The following is a 25,331-nucleotide window of genomic DNA, read 5'->3' on the forward strand; positions in this document are numbered from 1 at the left end:
TCTGAAAGTCCACAGTCAGCCACCTAATTGTTACCGCTGGTGTGGGTGTGCTGTACCCTAGGGCAGATGGGTAGTCAGGATGGGCAACCTCTAGGTTGCCTCACATTCTTTAGGAAATTGAGAGCAGTATATGGGGTGGAATGGGCATGGGAACATGGCAGAAAAGGAGAAAGGAAGAAGTGCAGAAAGTTAGAAGGGAAATCTAGGTGATGACCCAATTAAAAAAATTTTTACAAAAAGAAAGAAATATAGGGAGAAGGTAAAGGTGAAGCCATTAAGAGTGGAAGGGTCATTCAAAATGGAACATCCAGGAAGTTTGAACTTTTTGGAATTCTACAGGATGCTGCGACATGGAAAGGAGGAGGTATATGCCATGGAAGGCCTGAAGCATCTGTTCCCAAGGTAAGAGAAGAAAGTTGGGTCAAAGATAAACACTAGCTTTTTGGTACAATCCAAAGTGCTGAGAATTCCCTGGCAGTACAGTGGTTGGGACTCTGTGCTTCCACTGCTGGGGTCCCGGGTTCAATCCCTCATCAGGGAATTAAGATACTGCAAGCCGCACAGCCAAAAAAAAATTATTTTTAAATTACAAATTAAGGGCTTCCCTGGTGGCACAGTGGTTGAGAGTCCGCCTGCCAATGCAGGGGACATGGGTTTGTGACCCGGTCCGGGAGGATCCCACATGCCACGGGAGCAGCTGGGCCCGTGAGCCATGGCCGCTGAGCCTGCGCGTCTGGAGCCTGTGCTCCGCAACGGGAAAGGCCACAGCAGTGAGAGGCCCACGTACCGCAAAAAAAAAAAAAAAAAATCACAAATTAAAACAAAAAAGCAAAGCGCCTTTGCAGCCTGACCCCCATCCTAATTAGACACCCCAAATAAAAAATGTTTCATGCAGGAGTATTTCATGATGAACATGGTGCCTGTATTTTTTTCCTAGGACTACCATAACAAATTACCACAGACTGGGTGGCTTAAAAAACAGAAATGTATTCTCTCACAGTTCTGGAGTCTAGAAGCCCAAAATCAGTGCATTGGTAGGGCCACACTCCCATGCTTCCCCTCTAGGGGAGAATCCTTCCCTGCCTCTTCTAGCTTCTGGTGGTTGCTGGGAATCCTTGACATTCCTTGGTTCGTGGCAGAATGACTCCAATCCTGCCTATCTCACGTGACCATCTTCTCTGTTGTATGTGTGTCTCTGTCGGAGAATTTCCCTCTCTCTCTCTCTCTTTTTTAAAATAAACTTATTTATTTGTTTGTTTCTTTAATTTTTGGCTGTGTTAGGTCATCGTTGCTGCATGCGGGCTTTCTCTCGTTGCAGCGAGCGGGGGCTACTCTTTGTTGCAGTGCGCAGTCTTCTCATTGCGGTGGCTTTTCTTGTTGCGAAGCATGGGCTCTAGGCACGCAGGCTTCAGTAGGTGTGGCACGTGGGCTCAGTAGTTGTGGTGCACGGGCTCAGTTGCTCTGCGGCATGTGGGATCTTCCCAGGCCAGGGCTCAAACCTGTGTTCCTTGCACTGGCAGGTGGATTCTTAACCACTGCACCACTAAGGAAGCCCGAAAATTTCCCTCTCTTAAGGACACCAGTCACTGGATTAGAGCCCACCCTAATCCAGTATGACCTCATCTTAACTTGATTATATCTGCAAAGACCGTATTTCCAAATAAGGTCACATTCACAGTTTCTGGATAGTCATGAATTTAGTGGGGGACAATATACAACCCAGTACAGTGCCTGTGAGTAATCACAACACCTTCTATTGGTCTGGTGAATGGCTGTTTCCATTACTGTTGCCATTGGTGATTGGCCAATTCAAATCTAGGAGCATCGGAATGGCTCAAAACAAGTGAGGGGAAGAAGAGAGTAGAGCTCACCATAAACCATGGAGTTACCACGGTTTCTGTAACTCCTAAAGCTGAGTTATAGAGTTTGCTCCAGAGCACACCAGAATGTTCTCAAAGAGAGCTCACTTCCTGCCTTCTCAGATCTCCAAGACAGCCTACACACGCACAGGGATCCCCGAAGGCTGCAAAATCAGAGTGGGGAGGTGCAAAAGGGGAAAAGATGCAGAGCCATCAGAGGTCCTTTCCGGTTCTAATCTCATGGCTCCTTCAATCCCTCTCCTCTACTTCTCTGGCCCTTTCTCTTTCTTGTGGCTTTGGCACTGTGGGCCTTCATCATCTTCATATATTGATGAGTCTCAAATCTGTATCTTCATTTCAACCCCCTTTCTAAAACTTTAATGTCACATTTCCAAGTTCCTGTTGGGTGCTCTATTTTGAATGACCCCATTACCTCAATCTCATTGTGTCCCAAACCACAATCAGTTTCTTTCCCTGACTTCCCTATTTCAAAGCATCACAGAGGATGTTTGTGGCAAAAAGATCCTCTTAGAAATCCAGTGCAACCCCTCTTGTTTTGTAAAAATGAGACCACCTGGCCTGCAAATCAAACCAGATTCCTCCCCCTTCCCCAGATTCCACACAACCTTCCCAATCCTCTCTTCCGCATAGCTATTCCCTTAGCTTAGAACACCTTCTTCCTCTTCACCTAGCCAAATACTCCTGGAACTCGTATTTCCAGTTAAAGTCACAGTATCTCCAACAAGAACTTTCTTGACGACCCCAAAATGCTCTCTTTCCCTTCTGAGGCTTGCAGCTCTTGTCTGAGACACATGTTGCTTTACTTTGTGATCATGTTTGCATACTCATAAACTCACATAAGGAACCATCACTTCATATATCATTGCTCTTACTATGTGGGCACTATTCTGAGCACTTTATTTTATTTTAATTAATTAATTTATTTACCTATATTTGGCTGTGTTGGGTCTTTGTTGCTGTGCGTGGGCTTTCTCTACTTGCAGCAAGCGGGGGCTACTCTTCCTTACGGTGTGCGGGCTTCTCATTGTGGTGGCTTCTCTTGTGGAGCATGGGCTCTAGGAACACAGGCTTCAGTAATTGTGGCTTGAGAGCTCTGGAGCGCAGGCTCAGTAGTTGTGGCGCATGGGCTTTGTTGCTCCACAGCATGTGGGATCTTCCCAGACCAGGGATCAAACCTGTGTCCCCTGCACTGGCAGGTGGATTCTTAACCACTGCGCCACCACGGAAGTCCTAAGCACTTTCAATATAGTAACTTATTTAATCTTTGCCACAGTCCTATGAGGTAGATGTTAATATTATATCCATTTTAGAGAAGAAGGAAACTTCTAGGACTCAAGGGGGTTGAGTGATATTCCCAAACATCACATAGGGTAGTAACCCCAAGTCCCTGTTCTTAACCATTTTACTATGCCATCTATACCACCTTCTGTAAATATTTTTGTATCTCCACAGGACATGGCTCCAACCCCTTGTTCCAATGTTTTTCTAAGTGTGACCTCAGGAAATCCACCTCCCTGCTTGCTTGTGAGCAATGTAGATTCCTGGTCCTGACCTACTACATCAGGGTCTTGGGGATGCATAGATTCTTAAGGTCCACTCAGGTTCGAGGATCATTGCCTTAACCAAAATAGGCCTTAGAGGATTTAATGACTGAATGGAGTCATTGACTCCAGTGCAGTTTGAAGACACTGCAGTGCCCAGTGAGGACAAATGGAGGGCCCTTATGTGCAACAGCATCACAGACTCACAGCTCCTGCCTGCCATGGGTCATGAGATGCTGTGGACCAGTCACAGGCTCAGGTCTTTGCCCTCCTTTCTCCTCTGTTCATCTCAGTCTCCCAAAATCCTGTCTGCTCCTTCCCTGATGATTTATTGCCCCTTGAGACATTAATACGTCCATTTCAGATTACTTTAATCACTCCTTCTGGGAAGATTTCTTCTTTTACCAATCCCTTCTATCACCTTCCAAATATGACTGATCTGTGTGGCTTGTTAGATGGTTTAAATAATACTAATCATTTACTGAGCACTTAATATTGTTCACAACAACCCAAAGAAGCAGGTACTATGAGTTATACCTGTTTTACAGATGTGGAAACTGGGACTGGGAGATGTTAATAATTTGTCCGAGCTCACAAAGCTGGAAAATACAGAGGCTGATTTGGAATGGAGCTCTGCTGGGTGTGGGAGGCTACTTAACCATACCGCTTCCCACAAGTTTAGAGGCAATCCAACACTTACTTCCTGGGCACCGACTGGACCCCAGCACTGAGTCTTATTGTTTAATAACTCACCTGATTAGAGACTTTAAGAACATATTTAGATTTGCTCACCAAAAGAATGGTAATCGTAATACAGTTGATCCCTTTGGCAGCAGTTCTAAATAAAGACATTAAGAAGAGCTGTCCACTGGGCTTAAAGTAGAAATGCCCACACCCCAACGGAACCTTAGCTGACACATTTACAGACCTCCCCTTTACCTTCCCCAGTCACCCAGTCATCAGTCACCTCCCAATTGGTTATCTTATCCTTAGAATCCTCTTTCACACTCCCTATCACCTTCCAGATCAACAAAGCCATCCCCATCATCCCCTTCTCCTTCTAATGTGCATATTCTGAAATATCCTGACCCCAGGGGGCACTTAAGACAAATTCGACACTTTTGAGATAGTTCAACCGGTCTCAGTTCCCCAAAATAGCTGCCAATAGGGGCAGGAGTTAAGCACTTGGTTTAGCCTTTGATTGTCTAACAGAGAGGATGGCCTTTCTTTTCCACTCCACGTGTGGCTTCTCAGCTGTCCTTTATTGTCTACATCCACAACCCCGAGCTGTGTACTTAGTCCCTTAGGTGTACTATTCAGGGGAAAACCTAATTTGTAGAAATTGTTCTCCGAAATCCAGGAATAATCTCATGGCTATTTTCAGACAAAGATAGAGGTAGGAGCCCGCAGAAGTGAGCTAGGAAGGAGCTTAAAATAATTCACATACCAGAAACACCCTCCCTTCCCCCCAGGAGATGGCTTTATTCCCACTCCTTTCTCAACAGTCAGACTCACAGGAGCTGAAGCTTAGAGGCAGACAGTTGGTACTAGCTGCCTGGGCTCAGACAAATGACTTAAATGTCTTTGAGCTTCAGTTTGCTCACCTGTGAAGCGGGGCTGACACCACCCTGATCTCCAGGTTATTGTGAGAATTAAGGTATGTAAAACAACATCAGCATCAGCGTTAGGGCCTGTACCTAGGAGTCCCTAAGATTTTATTGAGGACTCATGAATTCTTTTAAGGTCTAGTAAAGCGAGAGAAGCCCTACAAACTAGTGTCTTGACAAGTGGAAGGATGAACGCACTGGGAACAGAGTGACTATAACTAAAAGAGGGAAATGGAGTTTTTAAAAAAAATTTATTTATTATTTATTTTTGGCTGCGCTGGGTCTTCATTGCCGCACGCGGGCTTTCTCTCGTTGCGGCGAGTGGGGGCTACTCTTCGTTGCGGTGCACGGGCTTCTCATTGCGGTGGCTTCTCTTGTGCAGAGCACGGGCTCTAGGTGCGTGGGCTTCAGTAGTTGTGGCTCGTGGGCTCTAGAGCGCAGACTCTGTAGTGGCGCACGGGCTTAGTTGCTCCGCGGCATGTGGGATCTTCCTGGACTAGGGCTCGAACCCGTGTCTCCTGCATTGGCAGGCAGATTGTTAACCACTGCGCCACCAGGGAAGTCCTGGGAATGGAGTTTTAAGAAAAGAATCCCAGTAATCCAAGTCTGTTTTTATCAAACAGCTATTTATGCCCTGGGTTTGGGGACATAGGGGCAGTGGGGGTGGAGTGGGAAGTTTACCTGACAGGAGACTGGGTTTGGGATTAGGATTCTGTTCTGTGACCTTGAGCAAGAAACCTGTCTGGGGGAATTCCCTGGTGGTCCAGTGGTTAGGACTCTGTGCTTCCACTGCAAGAGGTGTGGGTTCAATCCTTGGTCGGGCAACTAAGATCCCGAAAGCCCGCACAGTGCAGCCAAAAAAAAAAAAAAAAAAAAAACCTGTCTGGGCTCCAGTACCAAGCGGCAGACATTGCTTATTTACCAGGCTGTGATGAGGGTCACTTTGTAAATGTGAGGAATTTACATCAATAGTAGCTTTTGGACTCAACTCAGGCTTCGCAGGAGTGCAGGTGGGCGATACCGACCCAGGTCTCAGCTGTAAAGCAGGATTACATGAGACAAGGTGGCCTTCTCCCACCATGATGCTCATGCCTCTCTGAACAGCAACTGTTTTCCTTTCACAGTCCCAGAAGGCGCCTCTCTGGGGCAAGACGAATCTACCCAGCCCACAAAGGCATCAGAGTGGCTGGTCATGGAACATTTGCTCCACTTCATCCCAATAAGTGGCAGGCACAGTGGCCCCAAGGAGAGACAATGCCAGCAAGCAGTTAAGTGATGAAATTCCTTACTTCCTCCACACACCCCATGCTAACAAAACAAGCTGATCATTATTATGCAGTGGTTCACACCTCTGGCTCTGCAGATAGGCAGAGCTGGTTTCAAATCCCTTGGACTCATTTACTTACTAGCCGTGTAATACTGGACAGTTAGGTTTCACTCTTAGAACCTCAGTTCCCTCTTCTTTTTTTTTTTTTTTTTTTTTTTTTGCGGTACGCGGGCCTCCCGCTGTTGTGGCCTCTCCCGTTGCGGAGCAGCAGGCTCAGCGGCCATGGCTCACGGGCGCAGCCGCTCCGCGGCATGTGGGATCTTCCCGAATCGGGGCACGAACCCTTGTCCCCTGCATCGGCAGGCGGACTCTCAACCACTGCGCCACCAGGGAAGCCCCTCAGTTCCCTCTTCTATAGGCCTTGGCCTGTGCTTGGTGTGGTATAATGTGTAGGAAGGAGCAGGGTGCTTAGACACAGGCAGTGCTCCATCAGGAATGGCTATTAATAAATTCTCCCCTCTTGCATTTACGGCAAGTTTCTGAGGACTATGGGAGGTAAAGGGAGCCTTCATTTTCCTTTATTAATCAAGGGAGAAAGAAAAAAAAAATCACATCACCAATTCTCATAGAATTTTTAATAATCTTTTTTTCTTTTTTTGCAGTACGCGGGCCTCTCACTGTTGTGGCCTCTCCCACGCAGGCTCAGCGGCCATGGCTCACGGGCCCAGCTGCTCCGCGGCATGTGGGATCTTCCTGGACCGGGGCACGAACTCGTGTCCCCTGCGTCGGCAGGCGGACTCTCAACCACTGCACCACCAGGGAAGCCCCCTCATAGAATCTTAAAAAAGACATCCTGCAAGCGACTTCCCTGGTGGTCCAGTGGTTAGGACTTTGCGCTTCCATTGCAGGGACCACAGGTTCGATCCCTGGTCAGGGAACTAAGATCCTGCAAGCCGTGGGGCATGGCAAAAAAAAAAAAAGTCATTAAAAAGACGTCCTGCAAATACCACTAAGGTAAGAACAGTACCACCCTAAAGGATTTAAGGGTTTATAGTTTAGAAAGTGGTTTAAAGTCTATACTTTGGGAATTCCCTGATGGTACAGTGGTTAAGACTCTGCACGCTCACTGCTAAGGGCCTGGGTTCTATCCCTGGTCGGGGAACTAAGATCCCACAAGCCGCGTGGCCAAAAACAAGAAAAAAGAAAAAAAACAAGTTTATCCTTCATTTAATGCCTGCCAACCCCTTGTGAAGTAGCATTTATCCCCACTTTACAAGTAAGGAAACTAGGGCTTTTAGCTTTTAGGTAAAGCTAAAAGCACAGGACGAGTAAATGGTGGAACCCTGGGATTTCAAGCCTTCTAAAATACAAATTCAGCACACTGCAATTCACAAGGGTGCTTACCGAGTACTGAACCTACATTGTTTAGACGTGTCTGAAATGGCATTTCAGGAACCCAAAGTGGAGTGACCAGGTTAGCAACATGGTTAGAGATCACTCGTGGCTACCCTGAAACAATTTTCCTTGGTTCCGGGGGATGCGGTGGGCATAAGCTCTGCCCCCACTCCGACATGTTTGAGAAATCTTTTATTAGAAGATGTTTCAGAAGGCAACATTTTCAAATCAGGCAATCAGTAATCACAACTAAATACAAAATTTCAGGTAAACCTGCCTTTTAAAATAAATCAGACTCTTGCAACAGGAGAATTGCCCCAGAGCTTTTTTCTTGTACAAAAACAATTAACACCACTTTGCAAAAGGCATACAAAAATACAGTATTAAAAAAAAAGAAGACTGCTCCCGGCATAATACCCAACAGCAGCTCATAAAATACAAGCTATTCAGGTGAGACATCAGTAACCTACATCTCAACTGTTCTCCAAAGAGTTCTAGAAGTCAGTTGGCTCCCAAAAACCATGCTCCAGAAGGTAGGGAGGCTTTTTCCTAACTTCCACTGGGGTTCTCTGAGGCCAGGAAGGAACCTCAGGAACAGACCCTCATGCATAATAGGTTTGGAAGTAGCAGCTGGCTTCCCAGAGCCACGTGTAGCGCTCTACCATCCTCCCTTCCCCTACTTTCAAACCCCCATCCAGTAGGCACCTGCTGCCCTGGGCAGAGTTCTGGAGGGGCTGGTCTTTCTTCCAGGCTAGGCTTTGGGGCTGCTGAGGTTGCCCACATGACACCTGTTGGGGTGGGTGCCTTTCTCAGAATGGAGGCTGCGCCTGGAATCCACTTGGAGAGGCTCAGTCCAGCTGGGGTAAAATCCATCGTGGTCCACTAAGCAGAGCTCCTGGAAGCCCCTTAAAAACCCACCAGGAAGCTAGTCTGCCTTCCAGAGCACTGGATGCATCCCAGCAGCTCTCCCAGTAAGAACTGCAGTAAGGCCCAGATTCTGGGAAAAGGATCTGACTCATGTCAAGCTGGCAGGAGGCCAAGGGTGGCTGCAGAGCCAGCAAGCTCCTTGGAGTTGCATGAGAAGGACAGGTTTGCATGGTCCTAGTAGAACTTCAAACTTACCAGTCAGGGATTGAGACGAGAGGGAGGAGGGAAAGAGGAAGCAGTACAGTTCTCCCTCCTCAGGTGCCTGACATCTGCTTTGAGAAAATGCTAAGATGGAAAACACCTGGGCAGGGAACAGGTTTACAGCCAGGACTCCAAGCCTTCCCCAGGCCACAGTGTGGGACACTTTGCCCTGTGTCCTGGGGAAATATTTCTGACCTGTGGGAAAGGGGGTGCCTTAGAGCCCATTGCATAACAAAGGCAGAAGGAAACAAAAAATTCCCTGGTGAGGACTGAATGGTCTCTGCCCTCAGAGGAAAGGACCCAGGGGGCTTTTAGACAAAGAATCTAGAGCCCAAGTTCTTTAAATGTTCTCAAGGTCACAGCCTGGAGAGTGGTGGGAGGAGGGGTGTCATTTAACATCAGAATATATATATTAAAGGTGTCCAACTCCTCAGCTACTGTAAAGTGTCTGACAGTGAGGTAATGGTCCCTGCTGATTAAGTCTGCGAGCTCATCTTCACCCAAGACAGCTTGTATGTCTCCTGGAAAAAGGAGCCTCAGGGAGAGTGTCCAGGCCCAGCTGTCCCAGCGTCACCCCAGAGACACCAGTGGGAGCATCCTTTCCCAGCCTAAAGCTCATCGGGAGTGTGAGATTTCATGCAGGCTGGAGCCCCCCGACAACGTCCACCACCTGTTGCATAGCATCTGTCGGGCTTTTCTTCGGAGCTAGTGAGCTAGGCAGACCCCAAGGCTCCTCAGTCAGCTGTCTGCCTGAGAAGCCAAAGGCGTCAGAGAAGCCACAGCGCTCCCATGAGTCAGGGCAGAGGGAGAGTTGGGCTGCAAGGTTTCCAAGAATGCAAGCCCTTCTTGCGTGTGCTCCGGCTGCAACGCATTCTGGGATCTACTGTCCAGGCTGTCCCACTGGAACCAAAATGTGCAAATTCCTATGGGGGATAGGAGAGGTTAAACGATAAGTTCGGGTCTTTGTTAAGACAGAGGAGTCGGGCTTTTGGTCAGCTAGTAGCCACTGAGGTACGCAATTCTTTTCTGCAGTTGCTGCTGCCGACACCGGAGCTGCCTTTTCTCTGTAGCCATCCTCTTCTCAGCCCCCACTAGGGCTTGCAAGTATTCCAAGGCCTTGCTCAGGATCACTACTTTGGGGGCCTTGGAGCAGCTGGCCAGGGTGGGCACCTGGTCCCTCAGGGCCAAGAACCTGGAACGGAGGTCATTCCGTCTTTTGCGCTCCAGGAAGTTGTGGTTCTTCCTCTTGGTCACGTCCTCAGTGTCAGAACTGACAGGTTTGGGGTGGCAGGACTGGGGAGGCTCTCTTTCTACAGGCGGGGGGCTCACAATTTCTTCATCTGCCTCATCTTCCTTTTCCTCTGGTACATCTCTCTCCAGACCCTCTTCTTGGGGCCCTCGCCCTGGAGCCTCTCCTTGGGAGCAGCTTTCTGGAGGAAAACGGGCGGCATAGTTGTGCTGTTGTTGATGGATGGAGATGTGGAAGTGTTTCATGCAGGGGTCCAAAGGGTCTGCTCGCACTGTGATGGTGACCGGCTTCCGGACACCCAGGGACTGTCTCTTCTCCACGGTCACAACGTCGATTTCTTCACCCTCTGTCCAAGAAGAGAGATCAACAGAAGAAACACACCCCATGAGAAACACATACTCAGACCCTATCTTGGAGTTTGGGAAAGGAGGTGACATTTTCCCAATTTAGATATAAACAAATTCAAGGGAGGAGAAAGACAGCTGATTCATCCGTAATGAGGCTAAGGGCAGTGTGAAGGAAAGGAGGTGAAATAAGCAAGGAGGAAAATATTCTCCAATTTCTCTTTGCACAGCAAGGCTTAGATAAGAACAAAAGGCAGACCCAAGCCAACAGCCCCCGGTCTGCACAGGCTCTCCCCTCCCCCACTGAGGGGATGGAGAAAAAGAGCTATCAGCCTGGGACAAAGTTTAGCTCTAAAGATCTTCCCCAGTCGGGCTCTTTCATGCCCCATCAGAATTGTAAATGAGGGGTCTGTGGGCAGAGCTGCCCTTTGTTCCAACCCAGCACAGCCTGCACTTGGGAATTGTTACTTTTCACAAGTTATAAATCCTATTATTCCCCCACCTCTCTATTCTGCCGCCCCTTTCAGCTGAAAAGTCGGAGAAGGGAGGGCTACAACCCATCCCTCCTCACCCAGAGGGAAGGGAAAGGGTTTGCCTTAGCAGCATTTTGCTCCTGGGTTCAATGGGTTTCTAGAGTCATCCATCATTTATAGGTTGCCTGCCCCACCCCCTTCCCTGACCAGAAGAGGGTTGGATTTGTAATCACAGGTCTGCAAAAGCTGCAGGAACTTCACAAAGGTACAAGCGACCATTTCCAAGCTACCGATGCCAGGGCAGGAACTGAGCAGCCTGGGAATGTTCTGACACAAGGGCCAAAACACTAGCAACACCTGGACATGCCCCCATCATTCCCTTGCTCCAAGGTCTTTTAGGTGACCCCAACCAGGAGAGGGACAATTTGGGGAGAACCTTGCTGCTCCACACGTTTTCCAGCGCCCGCATAGAAGGCCACCTTAATGCATTTCAGCCTGACAACAGAAGAGCTCAGTTCTCGGCCTCTTTTGCATATCAGGATGCTTGAGCCCCTTTGTCAGGAAGGCTTCCATTGTGTGGACAATCGCATTATTTCTCCATTAATAAAACCTGACCGTTCAGCCCTCCTGGCCCCAAGGCCTGTGATTGGCTGGCTAAGCGGTGTTTTGAAGGCTGTCTTACCCAGCCCCTGGCCCCTATTGGCTGAGCTTTGCCATCAGTCACTCTTCCCACCCCCCCCCCTCATTGTTTGCAATCTGTTGCATTTTGTTCTGGGCCATGTGGCCTATGGGTGAACCAGGAGCTTGCAAATAGGTTCAGGTTAAAGGGCAGGTTAGAAAATGAATCAGGAGGCTTCCCCACATCCCAAACCTTTAATATTTCAGGGTTAAACCTCACAGCTGCGGAAGGTTCTGCCTAAGGAGGAAATAAGGTACAACACGATTCTCCTTTCCGGAGAGTAGTGCCTAACTCTACCCAGACAAGGAAGTGTCCTCGGCTGGACAATCGGGTCATACTCCATGTGCAAAGGGAGAAACTGAGACCCAGTTCAGCCAAATCCACACATCACCTTTGTAATGTTCTGGATCTCAAACTAAGACCTCCAGACTCCCAAAACAATGGTCTTTCCATTCTACCACTCCATCAGCCTTTGTAGAGATACATCTTTATTGGTTTCTTGATCTCAAAGTTCCCATTCCAGCCATTAAACAAACAGAAGGTCTTGGTGTAGAAAGCAAGCAGGTTAAAAATGACCTTAACACAGTAGACCGAAAAAATTGACTTTTAATTGTTCTTGTTATCCTTATTTTTACCTTCAAGTGTATGACAACCTCCATACCCATTCCCCAGTTCCCTCTAAATGGTCATGTAAGTTATTCTTAAAAGCTACAGTGAGGTTTCCGTCCTGATTTTCCCGATGCGAGCCTCAGGTTGCACCCTATAAAACACCCTCGCCAATATTTCTCATGGGCACTTCTGAGAAGAGGTTAGGCTAAGAACAACATAGTCTGGTGGCACAGGATGCAGCAGGCTGTCCTCAGGGAGGTTTACACTTGCCTTCAAGGATAGGGAAGGGGAACCTGGAGCTCTGTATCTGTGACCCCAGCACCAAGCCCAGAGCTTAGCACAAAGTAGGGGCCAGCTAACATTTGTTGAATACAAATGAAGCAGTTGAAAGCCCTCAGATGAATTGGGCGGGACCTAGAGGAACACCTTCCCACATCAGGCCAGAGCAAAAAGGCAAGATGTACCACTTCTCAGATAAGCTACCACGAAGTTCCTCTAAACCTCAGAGAAGTGCCTGGTTGGGATGGAGGATTGAGCAAAAGAGGCTGGCTGGATGGCAGGAAGCTGGGGTTCACTTCTGGTGATTTCCTATTTCTAAGCCTGTTTCCATCTGTTAATGGGGAGTGGGCATTCCTCCGCTACCTGTCTCATGGGTGATGGTGTGGATGCAAACATGGTAAGGGGTAGCGAAGCAAGAGAAGCCATTATTGTCTTTCAAAAGTAAACCAGGCAGGAGACCAGGTTTTCGAAAGGATGAAGGCTTTGGCTTTGCACAAAGACTCCTCATCTTCTTCTCTCCTCAGGGGAGTGAGTTTCCCAGAGAAAGAGACAGGAAAAAAAAAAAAAAAATCCAAGCCTGGAGTGACACTTAAGGGACCCTTTTCAGCCTTAGGAGGACAGAAATCCCCTACGGTCCAATCCCTGTATTGTCCTCCTAAGCGCCAAGCCCCAGCCTGTCTCCCAGTCTCCCTTGTCCCCTGGGGCTCCAATCATCATCAAAGGGACGCTGGCTCCCACGCCACTTCTTCAAACTGTTTACTAACACACCCACGTGCCAGACAGACACCGCTGGGGGCTACACCGGCAGCTTCAGCCACAGGAAGGGGGAGGTGGCGGAAGGGCTTGCGCAGACCCACTGCCTGACCTCAGCGGCAGAGGTTTGGCCACCCATGAGGTGCCCCCCTCTTTGATGGCCCAGGGTGGTCCTTACCCGAGTCGCTTGGGCTCTCGGACCCCGAGCAGGCCTGGGTCTTGGGCTCGCCCAGCGGACAGGGGGCAGCGGGCGCCGGGTTGCCGGCTTCGAGGCTGGGAGCGCAGTCCAGGGCGGCGGGCGCCTTGGGCGGGTTCCCCCGGGGCGCGCCAGCAGCGAGCCGGTCGCTCACCGCTCTCTCCAGCCGTTCCCGGGCCGAGAAGCCGCTCCACATGCAGTCACGGCGGATGATGGAGGCGTAATTCCTGCCCCAAGCTTTCGAGTGACCCCGGGATTCTGCCTCGTCCCCGGCGCCCCCTCCGGGCCACGGCTCTGGAGGACCAATTCCGGGGGCCGGGTCCCCGGCGCCGGGACCGGAGCCCCAGGGCGGCGACGTGGGGGGCGACGGCACCAGCTCGAATTTCTTCCAGATGTCCTCGCTGGGCGCCGTGGAGCGGTAGAAATCCTCCCCGCAGTCATAGTCGTAGAAATAGTGCTGGTACGAGTCGAAGTCCATGTCCGCTCCCTGCGGGAGGGAAGGGGGACGTGCTGACCCGGGTGCAGGCCCGGGGAGGGAGGCGTCCCCCCGTCCCCCAGCACAGCTGGCTGCCAGGCTCTCGTCCCTCTCCAATCGCTCGGCTTGGAGCCCGCGCCCTTCCCTCGCGACCCGGCAGCCCGGCCGCGGGTCAGCGTGCCCAGGAAAGCCGGTCACAGCGCGCGGACTAGGGTGCAGGGAGCGAGTTCAAAGCAAACTTTGCCAGCGCCGCCCGGAGCGCAGCTCCCAGGGCCCGGCCGGGCCGGGCGGGGGCGCGCTGTGCCCAGAAGGCAGCCTGCAGCCCGTCCCCCGGGACCCGAGCCCGTTCCCCGGCCGCCCGCAGCCTCACCTCGCTCCCGCCGCCGACCGCCTGGAGCGGACCGGCTCCCCGCCGGCTCGGGGCAGCCCGGCAGCCCGCACACATGCACATGCGCGCCACCGAGCGCGCGGACCGCACTCAGGAGCTCGCCCCCCCCCCGCGCGCTCCCGCCCTCGCTCGCGCACGGCGACCCGGACGCTCCCGGGAGCGGCGCGGGAGCGCGAGATGCAGGCGCATTGTTTCCCGGCTGCCTTATATCTCGTCGCGCGCCCGGGGCTCAGGGACCGGGGGCGGGCCCTACGGGACAAGCCCCGCCCCTCCCCCGCCCGTCCCGGTCGACAGGTGGGGGCGGTAGAGTCCCAGCCCCACCCTTCCAAGCTACCCTCTCAGACTCTATTCTATTCCCTGTACCCCTCGAAATGAATTGCACACTGGGGAGCGCAGAGCAGGCGGCGAGCTGATGTAGCCCGGCGGTCGCCTGGTGGGGACGTGACTCTTTAGCGAGGCCCGGGTGGTCCCCTAGAGACCGAACGAGAACCGCGCTCCTTGCAGATTCTGGGCTGGGGAAGAGAACTACTCCCCGCCCCACGAGCCTGCTTCCTCGGGCTCGCCCCTCTTGGTTCTGGTGCGTCTGGCCCGCGGGCAACAAGGTAGTTGGGGGCAGCCGCACCTCCACCGCGCCACCTGGTGGCCCTCAGCCCTGAACTGGGACTGGTCCCCGGCACCCGCGTCATCACCTTTTGGCCCGTTTCATCAGCTCGGTGTACCTAAACCTCAGCGAAGCAAGGTGGTGAAGATTCCGGATTTTGAAGCCTGTAACTTAACCTCTCTGAACCTTGGTCTCATCTGTAAATTGAAGGGACGGTAATACCTCACAGGATTGTTGTGAGGGTTTAAGAAGATAGACTATCTAGGGAAGGGATTAGGCCAGGAGAGGCAAGTAGAACAAACTTAGCCCCTGGTATGGGTGGTAAGGAGAATTTTTCCCCAGGACCAGGCCAGGGCTGAGATTCCCCTCCCTAATACCACACACAAAACACTCTGTAGCAGCTGTACTAGTAGAGGAAAGAATGGAGATTTGGAGTCTGGAAACCTCCTTCAAGCCCTTGCTTTGCTACTTGCTAGCTGTAGAGTTAAGTCCTTTGAAGCCTCTGTTTACTTATCTGTAAAATGGGAACTTTGCTTGCAGCTGCATCTCTAGCCAAGATGATGGACATAAGCCTTGTGTCCTCTTCTATGCAGACTTCCTTCAGTAGAAGAGGAAAAGCTAAACTATAGGGGCATTCTATTTAGACCAAGGAAAGTAACTTGGGGTAGCAGCCAATACATCATCGAGAATGCTCTAACTGGCATTCAAGGTCTGGTCTACAAGCAGCAGCCTGATTACCTGCTGTCTTTCTCTCCCACCCCTGTAGTCTAAGAAACCAAACTACTCACTGTTGAAATCCCAGCAGAGGGTTGTGAGATGTGCAAGCAGTTCAATGTGTTTGGAGCGTGGGACACCAGGTGTGAGTTGATGTATGGGTTGAGAGAAAAGGGAAGGAAGATGACACCCTTAGTTTTGCATATGTTAGCTCCAAGATGCACACCTCTGAAGGCAGCAACTAGCTCTTACTAGCTTTGCAACCTCAGTACATAGAACAGCTTCTGGCTGAACTTACTGAGTGACTCAGCCAACCAGATTTTAGTGAGCCAGCCTGTGTGCCCTGCTTTGTGCTGAATGGAAGGTACAGATCAGAGAGGTTCCAGGTTTGGTTGCAGCCCTGAGGCAGAGGGGTTGGGAACTGCCTTTGGGGACTTGTTCTCTGGTCCACAGATGTCTGAAATGGTTGCCGTACCAGTCTGAGTTCTTGGTTACAAATGACAGATACATTTAAGCAGAAAATCATTTTACTGGAAAGATTTGGGGCAGAGAATCCATGGGAGGCTGGGAATATATGCTAGAGAAGTGGGTCTTCTTTCTCTATCTAGATGAGATTCCTTACTCAACAGCCCCTCCCCATGGTTCATTGTAGTAGGTGATATCTGGGGACAACCAGGAGGTGGCCTCACCTCAAGAACTAGAATAAAGTGAATTAAGTTGTCTTCTGAGAGTTAAACTGCTCCTTCACTTTGCATACTTTGTCTTCCTCACCAAACTGTAAGCTCAATGAGGGCAAGGACAAACGTCAGTCTTGTTGACCACTGTAATTCCAGAGCTTAGAACAGAGCCTGGCACAGCGTGGGTGCTTTGTAAATGCATTGCCTGTTTGGACACAAGCCTCTAATGCTTTAAAGTAGAAATGTGTGGATGAATTGGGAGATTGGGATTGACATATATACACTATTGATATTAAGTCTAAAATAGATAACTAATGAGAACCTACTGTATAGCACAGGGAACTCTACTCAACGCTTTGTGGTGACCTAAATGGGAAGGAAATCCAAAAAAGAGGGGATATATGTATACGTATAGCTGTTTCATTTTGCTGTACAGTAGAAACTAACACAACATTGTAAAGCAATTATACTCCAATAAAAATTTTTTAAAAAGAGGAAAAAAAAATAAAGTAGAGATGTGTCAGTCTATCTGCTGGAGACAGAATCACTGTCAGGCCCAGTCCAGACTGTAACCTGAAAAAAGGTATTAATGCAGCTAAAGAGAAGAAGGTGCCAGTCAGGAGGGGTCTGGACAGTCAACAAAGCAGAGACCAAGAAGGGTTGTCAAGGCATTCACCAGAGTGTCCATCCTAGCACTGTCTGGGGACAAAGATGCTGGTCCAGGAGATGGAAGCATCATCCTTTGAAACCACCCAATTCATCCCCCACTTCACTTGTGCTCTGGATCACCAAGAGACCTGCTGAAAAACCCACTCTGTTCCCCATGTAGATCCGCCCACAGGGAGAGAATGCACTCATCAGTGAACAAGATGATCCAGTCTGCTTCAAAGCCCTGCTTCCTCTTAAAACTTAATGAATTGGCATCTGATTTGAAGTATCAGTCTCATGGGCCTGGTTAATGTGTGTCTGTTCTGCAGAGACGCTGCTGCTTTTAGGGCTAATAGCTCTGCTTTCTGAGTGATGTCTGGACCCAGGATGGTGATGAATTCACGAAGGTAACAAACGCTACTCTGGGGACATTCTGCAATTTTTAATTTCCTTTATTATTATTTTTTCTTTTATTTTTTAAAGAAGATGTTGGGGGTAAGAGTTTCATTAATTAATTAATTTATTTTTGCTGTGTTGGGTCTTCTTTTCTGTGCGAGGGCTATCTTTTGTTGTGGCAAGCAGGGGCCACTCTTCATCGCGGTGCGCGGGCCTCTCACTATCGCGGCCCCTCTTGTTGCGGAGCACAGGCTCCAGAAGCGCAGGCTCAGTAGTTGTGGCTCACGGGCCTAGTTGCTCCGCGGCATGTGGGGCTCCCAGACCAGGGCTCGAACCCGTGTCCCCTGCATTAGCAGGCAGATTCTCAACCACTGCACCACCAGGGAAGCCCATCCTTTATTTTTCTTAAAACATATTTTGAATCAAAATAATACATGTACATAATTTTTCAAAATCAACTAAATGTATGACAAGGTTAAAAAAAAAGGCAGCCTTCTCCCCTACCCTCACCACCCCTGATTCCCACTCCCCGAAGGCAACTACTGGTTTAGCTGTTTTTTTTGTTTTTTTTTTTTTTGCGGTACGGGGGCCTCTCACTGTTGTGGCCTGACCCGCACAGGCTCCGGACGCGCAGGCTCAGCGGCCATGGCTCACGGGCCCATGCGCTCCGCGGCATGTGGGATCTTCCCGGACCGGGGCACGAACCCGTGTCCCCTGCATCGGCAGGCAGACTCTCAACCACTGCGCCACCAGGGAAGCCCAGTTTAACTGTTTTTTGTCCCTGATATTTCCTTCCACATTTTGACCAATACAGATAATCTATTTTAAAAATTGGAGGGTGGGGTGACATAAAAACAACATAAATTTATTTCTCACAGCTATTGGCTGGGAAGTCCAATAGGAATTTTAAAATTTCTATTGACCTTTTTAAAATTAATATTTATTTATTTATTTATTTGGCTGTGTCGAGTCTTAGTCGCAGCACGTGGGATCTTTTTTGTTGCAGCGCCGGGCTTCTCTCTAGTTGTGTTATGCGGGTTTTCTCTTCTCTAGCTGTGGTGCACAGGCTCCAGAGCACATGGGCTCTCTAGTTTGCAGCATGTGGGCTCTCTAGTTGAGGCGTGCGAGCTCAGTAGTTATGGCGCGAGGGCCTAGTTACCCCGTGGCATGCGGGATTTTAGTTCCCCGACCAGGGATCGAGCCCCTGTTCCCTGCATTGGACGGTGGATTCTTTGCCACTGTCCCCCTATTGACATTTAAAATAGAAGGAGAAGTAGTTCTTATATTTCCCTTCCCACCATACATACTTTTTTTTTTTCATACATACTTTTTTAAAAAATATTTATTTATTTATTTTTGGCTGCATTGGGTCTTCATTGCTGCGCACGGGCTTTCTCTAGTTGCAGCAAGCAGGGGCTACTCTTTGTTGTGGCTTCTCATTGCGGTGGCTTCTCTTGTTGTGGAGCACGGGCTCTAGGTGCGCGAGCTTCAGTAGTTGTGGCACGCAGGCTCAGTAGTTGTGGCGCACGGGCTTAGTTGCTCTGCAGCATGTGGGATCTTCCCGGACCAGGGCTTGCACCCGTGTCCCCTGCATTGGCAGGAAGATTCTTAACTACTGCGCCACTAGGGAAGCCCCCACCATACATACTTGGTCTTCCCTTATTCTCTCAATAGATTTATAGTTCAATTATGAAATAAATATTCAATATCTATAATATTTTGACTATATGAGTCAAATATTAGAGTATCAGAGTACTATGGAGTACTCTGACTACATTTCCTCTCTTAAAAATTTTTTTTTCAGAGTTAAGTTTTATTTTATTTTTTCCTTTTTGGCTTAGATTTCAATGTAGATATTTCTTTCTATGGATATATTTAATCTATGTATATGAATTTAACCCTAGACATTCCCACCAGAGCTACAAAGACCACTTCATATGGTCAAACGTGACAGTTAATCAATCTATCAGCTCCATTTCTTTCTTGGAAACATCCCTTTTGGAGCTTTTTGTTTTTCTGTTACAATTTGAACTTAATGATCTCTAGGCCTGCTTCACAACTGTCATTTTGCAACTTCCCTTCACCATCATCCTGGAAATTCCCTTTGCTTCTCTCCTGTGTTGGCTCTCCTGTTTTCTGAAGCTCATTGCTTCTTCTTTCTTGATTTACTTCCTCACACTGGTGGCACATATACTTTAGCAGCTGCCTGAGAAAGGGTACTTGGGAAGTAAAATTTTTGAGGCCTTGTATTTCTGAAATTGTCTTTATACCCTCACCTTTTGTTGATAGTTTGGCTGGGTATAGAATACTAGATGAGAAATAATTTTCCCTAAGAAATTTAAAAGTATTGCTTTCCTGTTTCTTAGCAACCAGTATTGCTATTGAGAAAACTGATATCATTTGATCTACAAACCTTTGTATGTGACCAGTTTCTTTTTCTGGAAGATTTTAGGATGTGCTCTTTGTCTCTGGAATTCTGACTTTTTTTTCACTGCTGTGCTTTGGTGTGGGTCTGTTGTATAATAAATAATTTGACTGGACCTTGTCGCCTGTCTTTAGGAGGTAGCCTCTAAATTCTTGGAATTTCCAGAGTGATAGGACTGTCTTTGTTATTAGGGCCCTGATAGTTTATGCTCATGAGGTTACTCATGGTGGTCCCCTGGATAGTTTAAGATGACTCAGGATAAGGGTTGGTCAAACAAGAAAGGCCAACCTTGTGATTAGGGGTTTAGAGCTTTAAGCCATGTGACACTGTCTGACCTCTAGAAATGGGAAGGGGGCTGGAGATTGAGTTCAATCATGCAGACAATGATTCAATCCACTATGCCTATGTAATGAAACTCCAATAAAAACTGGACACTGAAGCTCAGGTAAGCTTTCCTGGTTAACAGTACTCTGCATCCATGTGCTGGGAGGGTGATGTGTTCTGACTCCACAGCAAGGGGACACTGGAAGCTTCACATTTGGGACCCTCAAACCTTGTCCTATGTGTCTTCTTTTGGCTGGTCCTGATTTGTATCTTTTTTTACCCTAATAAATCTGTAACCATAAGTATAGCATTTTCCTGAAGTCTGTGAATTGTCCTAGTGTATTATCAAACCTCGGGGGGGGCTTCCCTGGTGGTGCAGTGGTTGAGAGTCCGCCTGCTGATGCAGGGGACACGGGTTCTTGCCCCGGTCCGGGAAGATCCCACATGCCGCAGAGCGGCTGGGCCCGTGAGCCATGGCCGCTGAGCCTGCGCGTCTGGAGCCTGTGCTCCGCAACGGGAGAGGCCACAACAGTGAGAGGCCCGTTTACTGCAAAAAAAAAAAAACCTCAGGGGATAGTGGAAACTCCCTGAATTTGTAGTCAGTTGGTCAGAAATGTGGGTGGTTTGGGAACCTCTAAACTTGCAGCTGGTGTCTGAAGTGAGGGAAGTCCTTTGGAGGACTATGCCCTTAACCTGTGAAACTTGGCCTACTCTGGATAGCTAGTGTCAGAATTGCATTGCAGGATCTTTTTGCATTATGAACCTTCAAATCTGAAAAAATAATTACACTCTGCAATAATTTTCTTGAAAAATTTCCCCACTCCATTCATTTTCTTTTCTTCTCTCTTTCTGAAACTCCTGCTATCCTTTTCTTATCTTTTCTTCAATTTCAATCTCTCTGTGTGTGTGGTTTCGTTTTGGTTTTTGTTTGTTTTTGACTTTCCAGGAGATTTCCTCAACTTCCAACCTATAGATTTAATTTTTGGACTACTATATTTAAAAAAAAATTTTAGAGCTCTTTTTTTTTGGTTTCTCAAATGTTCCCTTTTTGTGGTTTCTTTTTTTTTCCATGGACACAATTTCCCCCTCTCTTTTCCCTCTGAGGCTATTAATAATAGTTTTTATATTAATTATAAATTTTGAAGTTTTCTTCTGCTCCCTGTTTTCCCTATTCCTTGGAATCTGTCTCCCCAACCCCGCACTTGCTTTGCTCTTTTCTTTTTTTTGTTAGAGGCTTTCATCAAATGTCTGGTGATCCTTGCTGTCAGCTTTTACTTATATTAAAGAGTGAAGTATTACAAGCTGATTGAAAGCTCTATGTGTGTGTGGTGGGGACCGGGCGGGCGGTGGTCTTTTAGCTATGGAGCTTCACTAAAGGGTGAGTAAGCAGATATCTGGCAGTTTTACCAGGAACTCTTCATCTGTCTGTATCAGTGGGTTTTGAAATTTCCATGTAGAGAAGTCCTCTAATCTTCTACCAGGGGCAAGGTAATAAGCCTGCTTGACAGTGTTCTGGGAACCAAGAGGGGAAAAGGGGTGAGAGGGTCTTATAGTTCAGCAAATCTCCCCTCATTACAGTACAGTCTGTCACTCCTATTCTCAGCTGTGCCTGGTGTTCCCAAGTCCAGAGCCTCTCAATTCAAACTCCTGACAAGCTGGAAGAGGGCAGTCACTTGGCTGCAGAGGTTGAAGGAGGAGATTTAGGAGTCTAACTCCTTATGCTTCCATGCAGGCCTCCCCTTTTCAGCCCCATCCTACAACCTGCCTTCAAATGTATCCAGCGCCTCCTGTTCCTGAGCTGTTTTTGTGTTCTGATGCAGTTATAGACTTGTTTCTTGTTGGCACTTCTCTCTCTTCCTCACTCCCTGGATAAGGAGCTGTATTTCAGCTTCCTCTGGCCTTTTGCTAAGGCAGCCAGCCCTTATCCATCTGGTTTCCAGCTTCACATCTCTCAATTGCTGTTATCTCCCCTACTCTTTCTTTCTTTTTAAAAATTAAAGTAGGGAATTCCCTGGTGGTCCTGTGGTTAGGACTCTATGCTTCCACTGCAGGGGGCATGGGTTCGATCCCTGGTCAGGGAACTAAGATCCCACATGCTGTGCAGCGTGGCCAAAATAAATGAATAAAGAAGTAAATAAAAAATTAAAGTAAAATTTACATAACATCAAGTTCACCATTTTAACCATTTAAAGTGTACAATTCGGTGGTTTCACAAGGTGGTACAACTGTCACATCTAATTCCAGAACATTTTCATCACTCCTCCCCCAAAACTGGTATCCATTAAACAGTCATTCCCTGCCCTCCTACACCCTGGCAACCTTTAATCTGCTTTCTGTCTCGGTGGATTTGCCTTTTCTGGACATTTCATATAAGTGGAATTATACAATATGTGACTCTTTGCATCTGGCTTCTTTTGCCAAGCACTGTGTTTTCAAGGTTCATCCACGTTGCAGCGTATATCAGGATTTCACTCTTTTTCGTGGCTGAATAATATTTCATTGTATAGATATGTCACATTTTGTTCATCATCAGTTGATGGACATTTGGATTGTTTCCACTTTTTGGCCATTATGAATAATGTTGCTATCAACATTCATGTACATGTTCTCGTTTGAATATATGACTTTGATTCTTTTGGGTATATACTTAGTAGTAGAATTGCTGTGTCAGGTGGCAACTCTATGTTTAACTTTTTTCTTTTTTAAATAACCTTTTATTTTTTAATTTATATTTATTTATTTACTTATTTGGCTGCACGCCTGGGATCTTAGTTCCCAGACCAGGAATCAAACCCACGCCCCCTGCTGTGGAAACACGGAGTCTTAACAACTAAGCCGCCAGGGAAGTCCCCTATGTTGAACTTTTTGAGGAACCGCCAAACTTTTTGAGGAATGCCAAACTGTTTTCCACTGTGGCTGCACTATTTTATATTCCCTCCAGTAATGTATAAGGGTTCTGATTTTTCCACATTCTTGCCAACACTTATTTTCAGTTTTTATTACTGTTATTTTTATTGCCATCTTAGTGGATGTAAGGTGGTATCTCACTGTGGTTTTTTTGGCGAGGACGCGCCTTGAGGCTTGCAGGATCTTAGTTCCCCGACCAGGGATCAAACCCAGGCCATGGCAGGGAAAGTGCCAAGTCCTAACCATTGGACTGCCAGGGAATTCCCCTCGTGGTTTTGATTCACATTTCTCTAAGAATTAATAATATTGAGCATCTTTTCATGTTTATTGGCCATTAGTATATCTTCTTTGGAGACTATCTCTTCAAATCCTTTGCCCATCTTTTAATTGAATTGTTTGTCTTTTTGTCATTGTCTGGTTACTAGACCCTTATCAGATACATGATTTGCAAATATTTATTTCCATCCTGTGGATTGCCTCTTCACTTTTTTCATAGTGTCCTTTAATTCACAAAAGTTTTTAATTTCAATGAAATCCAGTGAATCTACTTTCTCTTTTGTTGCTTGTGGTTTGGAGCATCATATCTAAGAATTCATTACCAAATCATGCAGATTTATCCCAATGTTTTCTTCCTAGAGTTTTATAGTTTTAGCTTTTATATTTAGGTCTTTGATCCACTGGAGTTAAATTTTGTATATGGTGTGAAGCATGGGTCCAATTTCTCCCGTTCCTTTCTTTCCTTCCTTCTTTCTTTCTTTCTTTCTTCCTTCCTTCCTTTCTTCTTTCTTTCTCTCTCTCTTTCTTTCTTCCTTCTTTCTTTCCTTCTTTCCTTCATGCAACCATCACCACAATTTCCAGAACATTTTCATCACCCCCAAAAGAAACGCCACACCCATTAAGCAGTCATTCCCTTCCCTTGTGAGTTTATACTTTTTTCCTAATCCATTTACTGTCACTTTAGTGGAATTTCAGGAATCAGTGGAGATAAACCCATGTGATCAATCCTCATGTTCCGCCAGAAATCTGCTCTCCCTTTCAAACTTCAACAATTCTCACTTTCATTAGGCAGATGCCTGAGCCAGGTGGTCTGAGAGGGCTTACTGGAGGAGGGAAATTTCATCTGAGCCTTAAAGGTGTTTAGGATTCCAGTGGAAGTTAAGGAGATGAAGGTGGGAGAAGATGAGAAGGGAGAGTTAGGGAAGAGAAAGGGGGAAGGAGGGGAGATGAAGGACTCTGGCGTCAACACCAGAAAAATTTAATCAGATTAAAATCTGGTTTCTTATCCCAAGTCTGTGGCTCTGCTTGAGTTTCACTGAAAAGCAATCCTTTCCTTAGAACCCTAAGAAATGTGGCCTTGCCTTGAGTGCAGTGAGAAGGGAGTTCTGGAGTCTTTGCACCTCACTCTGCAGCCAACCTGGGGAAGGGGCCAGGTGTAGAGAGACAGGGACAGCTTTCAAGAACGGAGATGGGTAGGCTAAATATAAAACTTCTCTGTTTGCAAGCTGTGTCACACTGAGTCAGCTTGTACTGCCTCTCAGTTTTCTCATCTGTAAAGTGGTTATCCTTATCTAGTAGCATTATTGGAGAATTAAATAATACTGTTGGCAAGGCATTTGGCACAGTGCCTGGCCCAGAGGAGAATTTCAAAAATGTCAGTTTTCTTTTCTTTCTTTCTTTGGAGATTCAAGGTAAACAATATAGGTGGGGTCTCAATCGAGGCCTTGACTGTATGGTGAAGGAGCTTGAACTGAAGCTGAAAGCAATGGAGAATTATTGGAGGTTTGTGAGTGGAGGAGTGACACAGATATATCTGTGCTTTGGAAAGATCACTTCTGGAAGAAGAGAGTCTAAGCATAATGCAGGAGAGGGAGCCCCAGCTCTGCATCTAATTGACTCCTTCTTCTCATATGTGCCCGACACATATGAATGGTCCTCGTCAGTGTTTCACTAGTGGACTATGAGTTATGTGAAAACTTAAGCCCTGATACAAACAAGGCACTCACAAATTTGCCTTTTTTAGAGGTAGACTTGATGGGAGTGGGGGGAGCTGATGTAGCCAGCCTGAGCTATCACATGGGGGATGAGATGGAATTTTTGAGCAGCTCTGGAGATCATGATCATGGCTGTCGCCCAGGGGCCCTCCACGACTGCCCCTCAGAGAGATGGAATACCACGTGTCTCGTGCCTGAGGATAATTGTGAAACGATATGAACTCTCCTTAAGAAACTTTGTCCGTGGCGGATGACAAAACCTCATCCACACCCTGCTCTGGGTTCTGACCTCTGGGCACAGGTGGAGCCAGGGAATCACCTGGAATCACTCTTCTGTCCACTAGAGGGAAACCCAGGCTAGAGAGACGGTGACTCCTGTGCGTAG

General features: G+C 47.7%; 1 protein-coding gene across 1 annotated transcript; it reads right to left on the reverse strand.

Annotated features, from left to right (window-relative positions):
* Positions 1–7,587: 7,587 nt before the first annotated feature.
* Positions 7,588–14,453, reverse strand: MYCL (MYCL proto-oncogene, bHLH transcription factor). Its single transcript, XM_032622971.1, has 3 exons — positions 14,246–14,453; positions 13,383–13,887; positions 7,588–10,413 (listed from the first exon to the last, which is right to left on the reverse strand). Exons 1-3 carry the CDS (start codon positions 14,324–14,326, stop codon positions 9,815–9,817), a joined length of 1,185 nt encoding a protein of 394 aa, XP_032478862.1. The 5' UTR covers positions 14,327–14,453; the 3' UTR covers positions 7,588–9,814.
* Between the last annotated feature and the right edge of the window lie 10,878 nt (positions 14,454–25,331).

This window comes from Phocoena sinus, chromosome 1, assembly GCF_008692025.1.
Source record: "Phocoena sinus isolate mPhoSin1 chromosome 1, mPhoSin1.pri, whole genome shotgun sequence".
Classification (NCBI taxonomy): domain Eukaryota; kingdom Metazoa; phylum Chordata; class Mammalia; order Artiodactyla; family Phocoenidae; genus Phocoena; species Phocoena sinus.

Excerpts from the sequence above, each read along its gene's own strand:
- MYCL (XM_032622971.1), bottom strand. The coding sequence starts at position 14,326 with ATGTGCATGTGTGCGGGCTGCCGGGCTGCCCCGAGCCGGCGGGGAGCC. Across the intron at positions 13,888-14,245 it reads CGGTCGGCGGCGGGAGCGAG|GGAGCGGACATGGACTTCGA; the intron begins GTGAGGCTGCGG and ends TCCCTCCCGCAG. Across the intron at positions 10,414-13,382 it reads CGAGAGCCCAAGCGACTCGG|AGGGTGAAGAAATCGACGTT; the intron begins GTAAGGACCACC and ends CTTCTTGGACAG.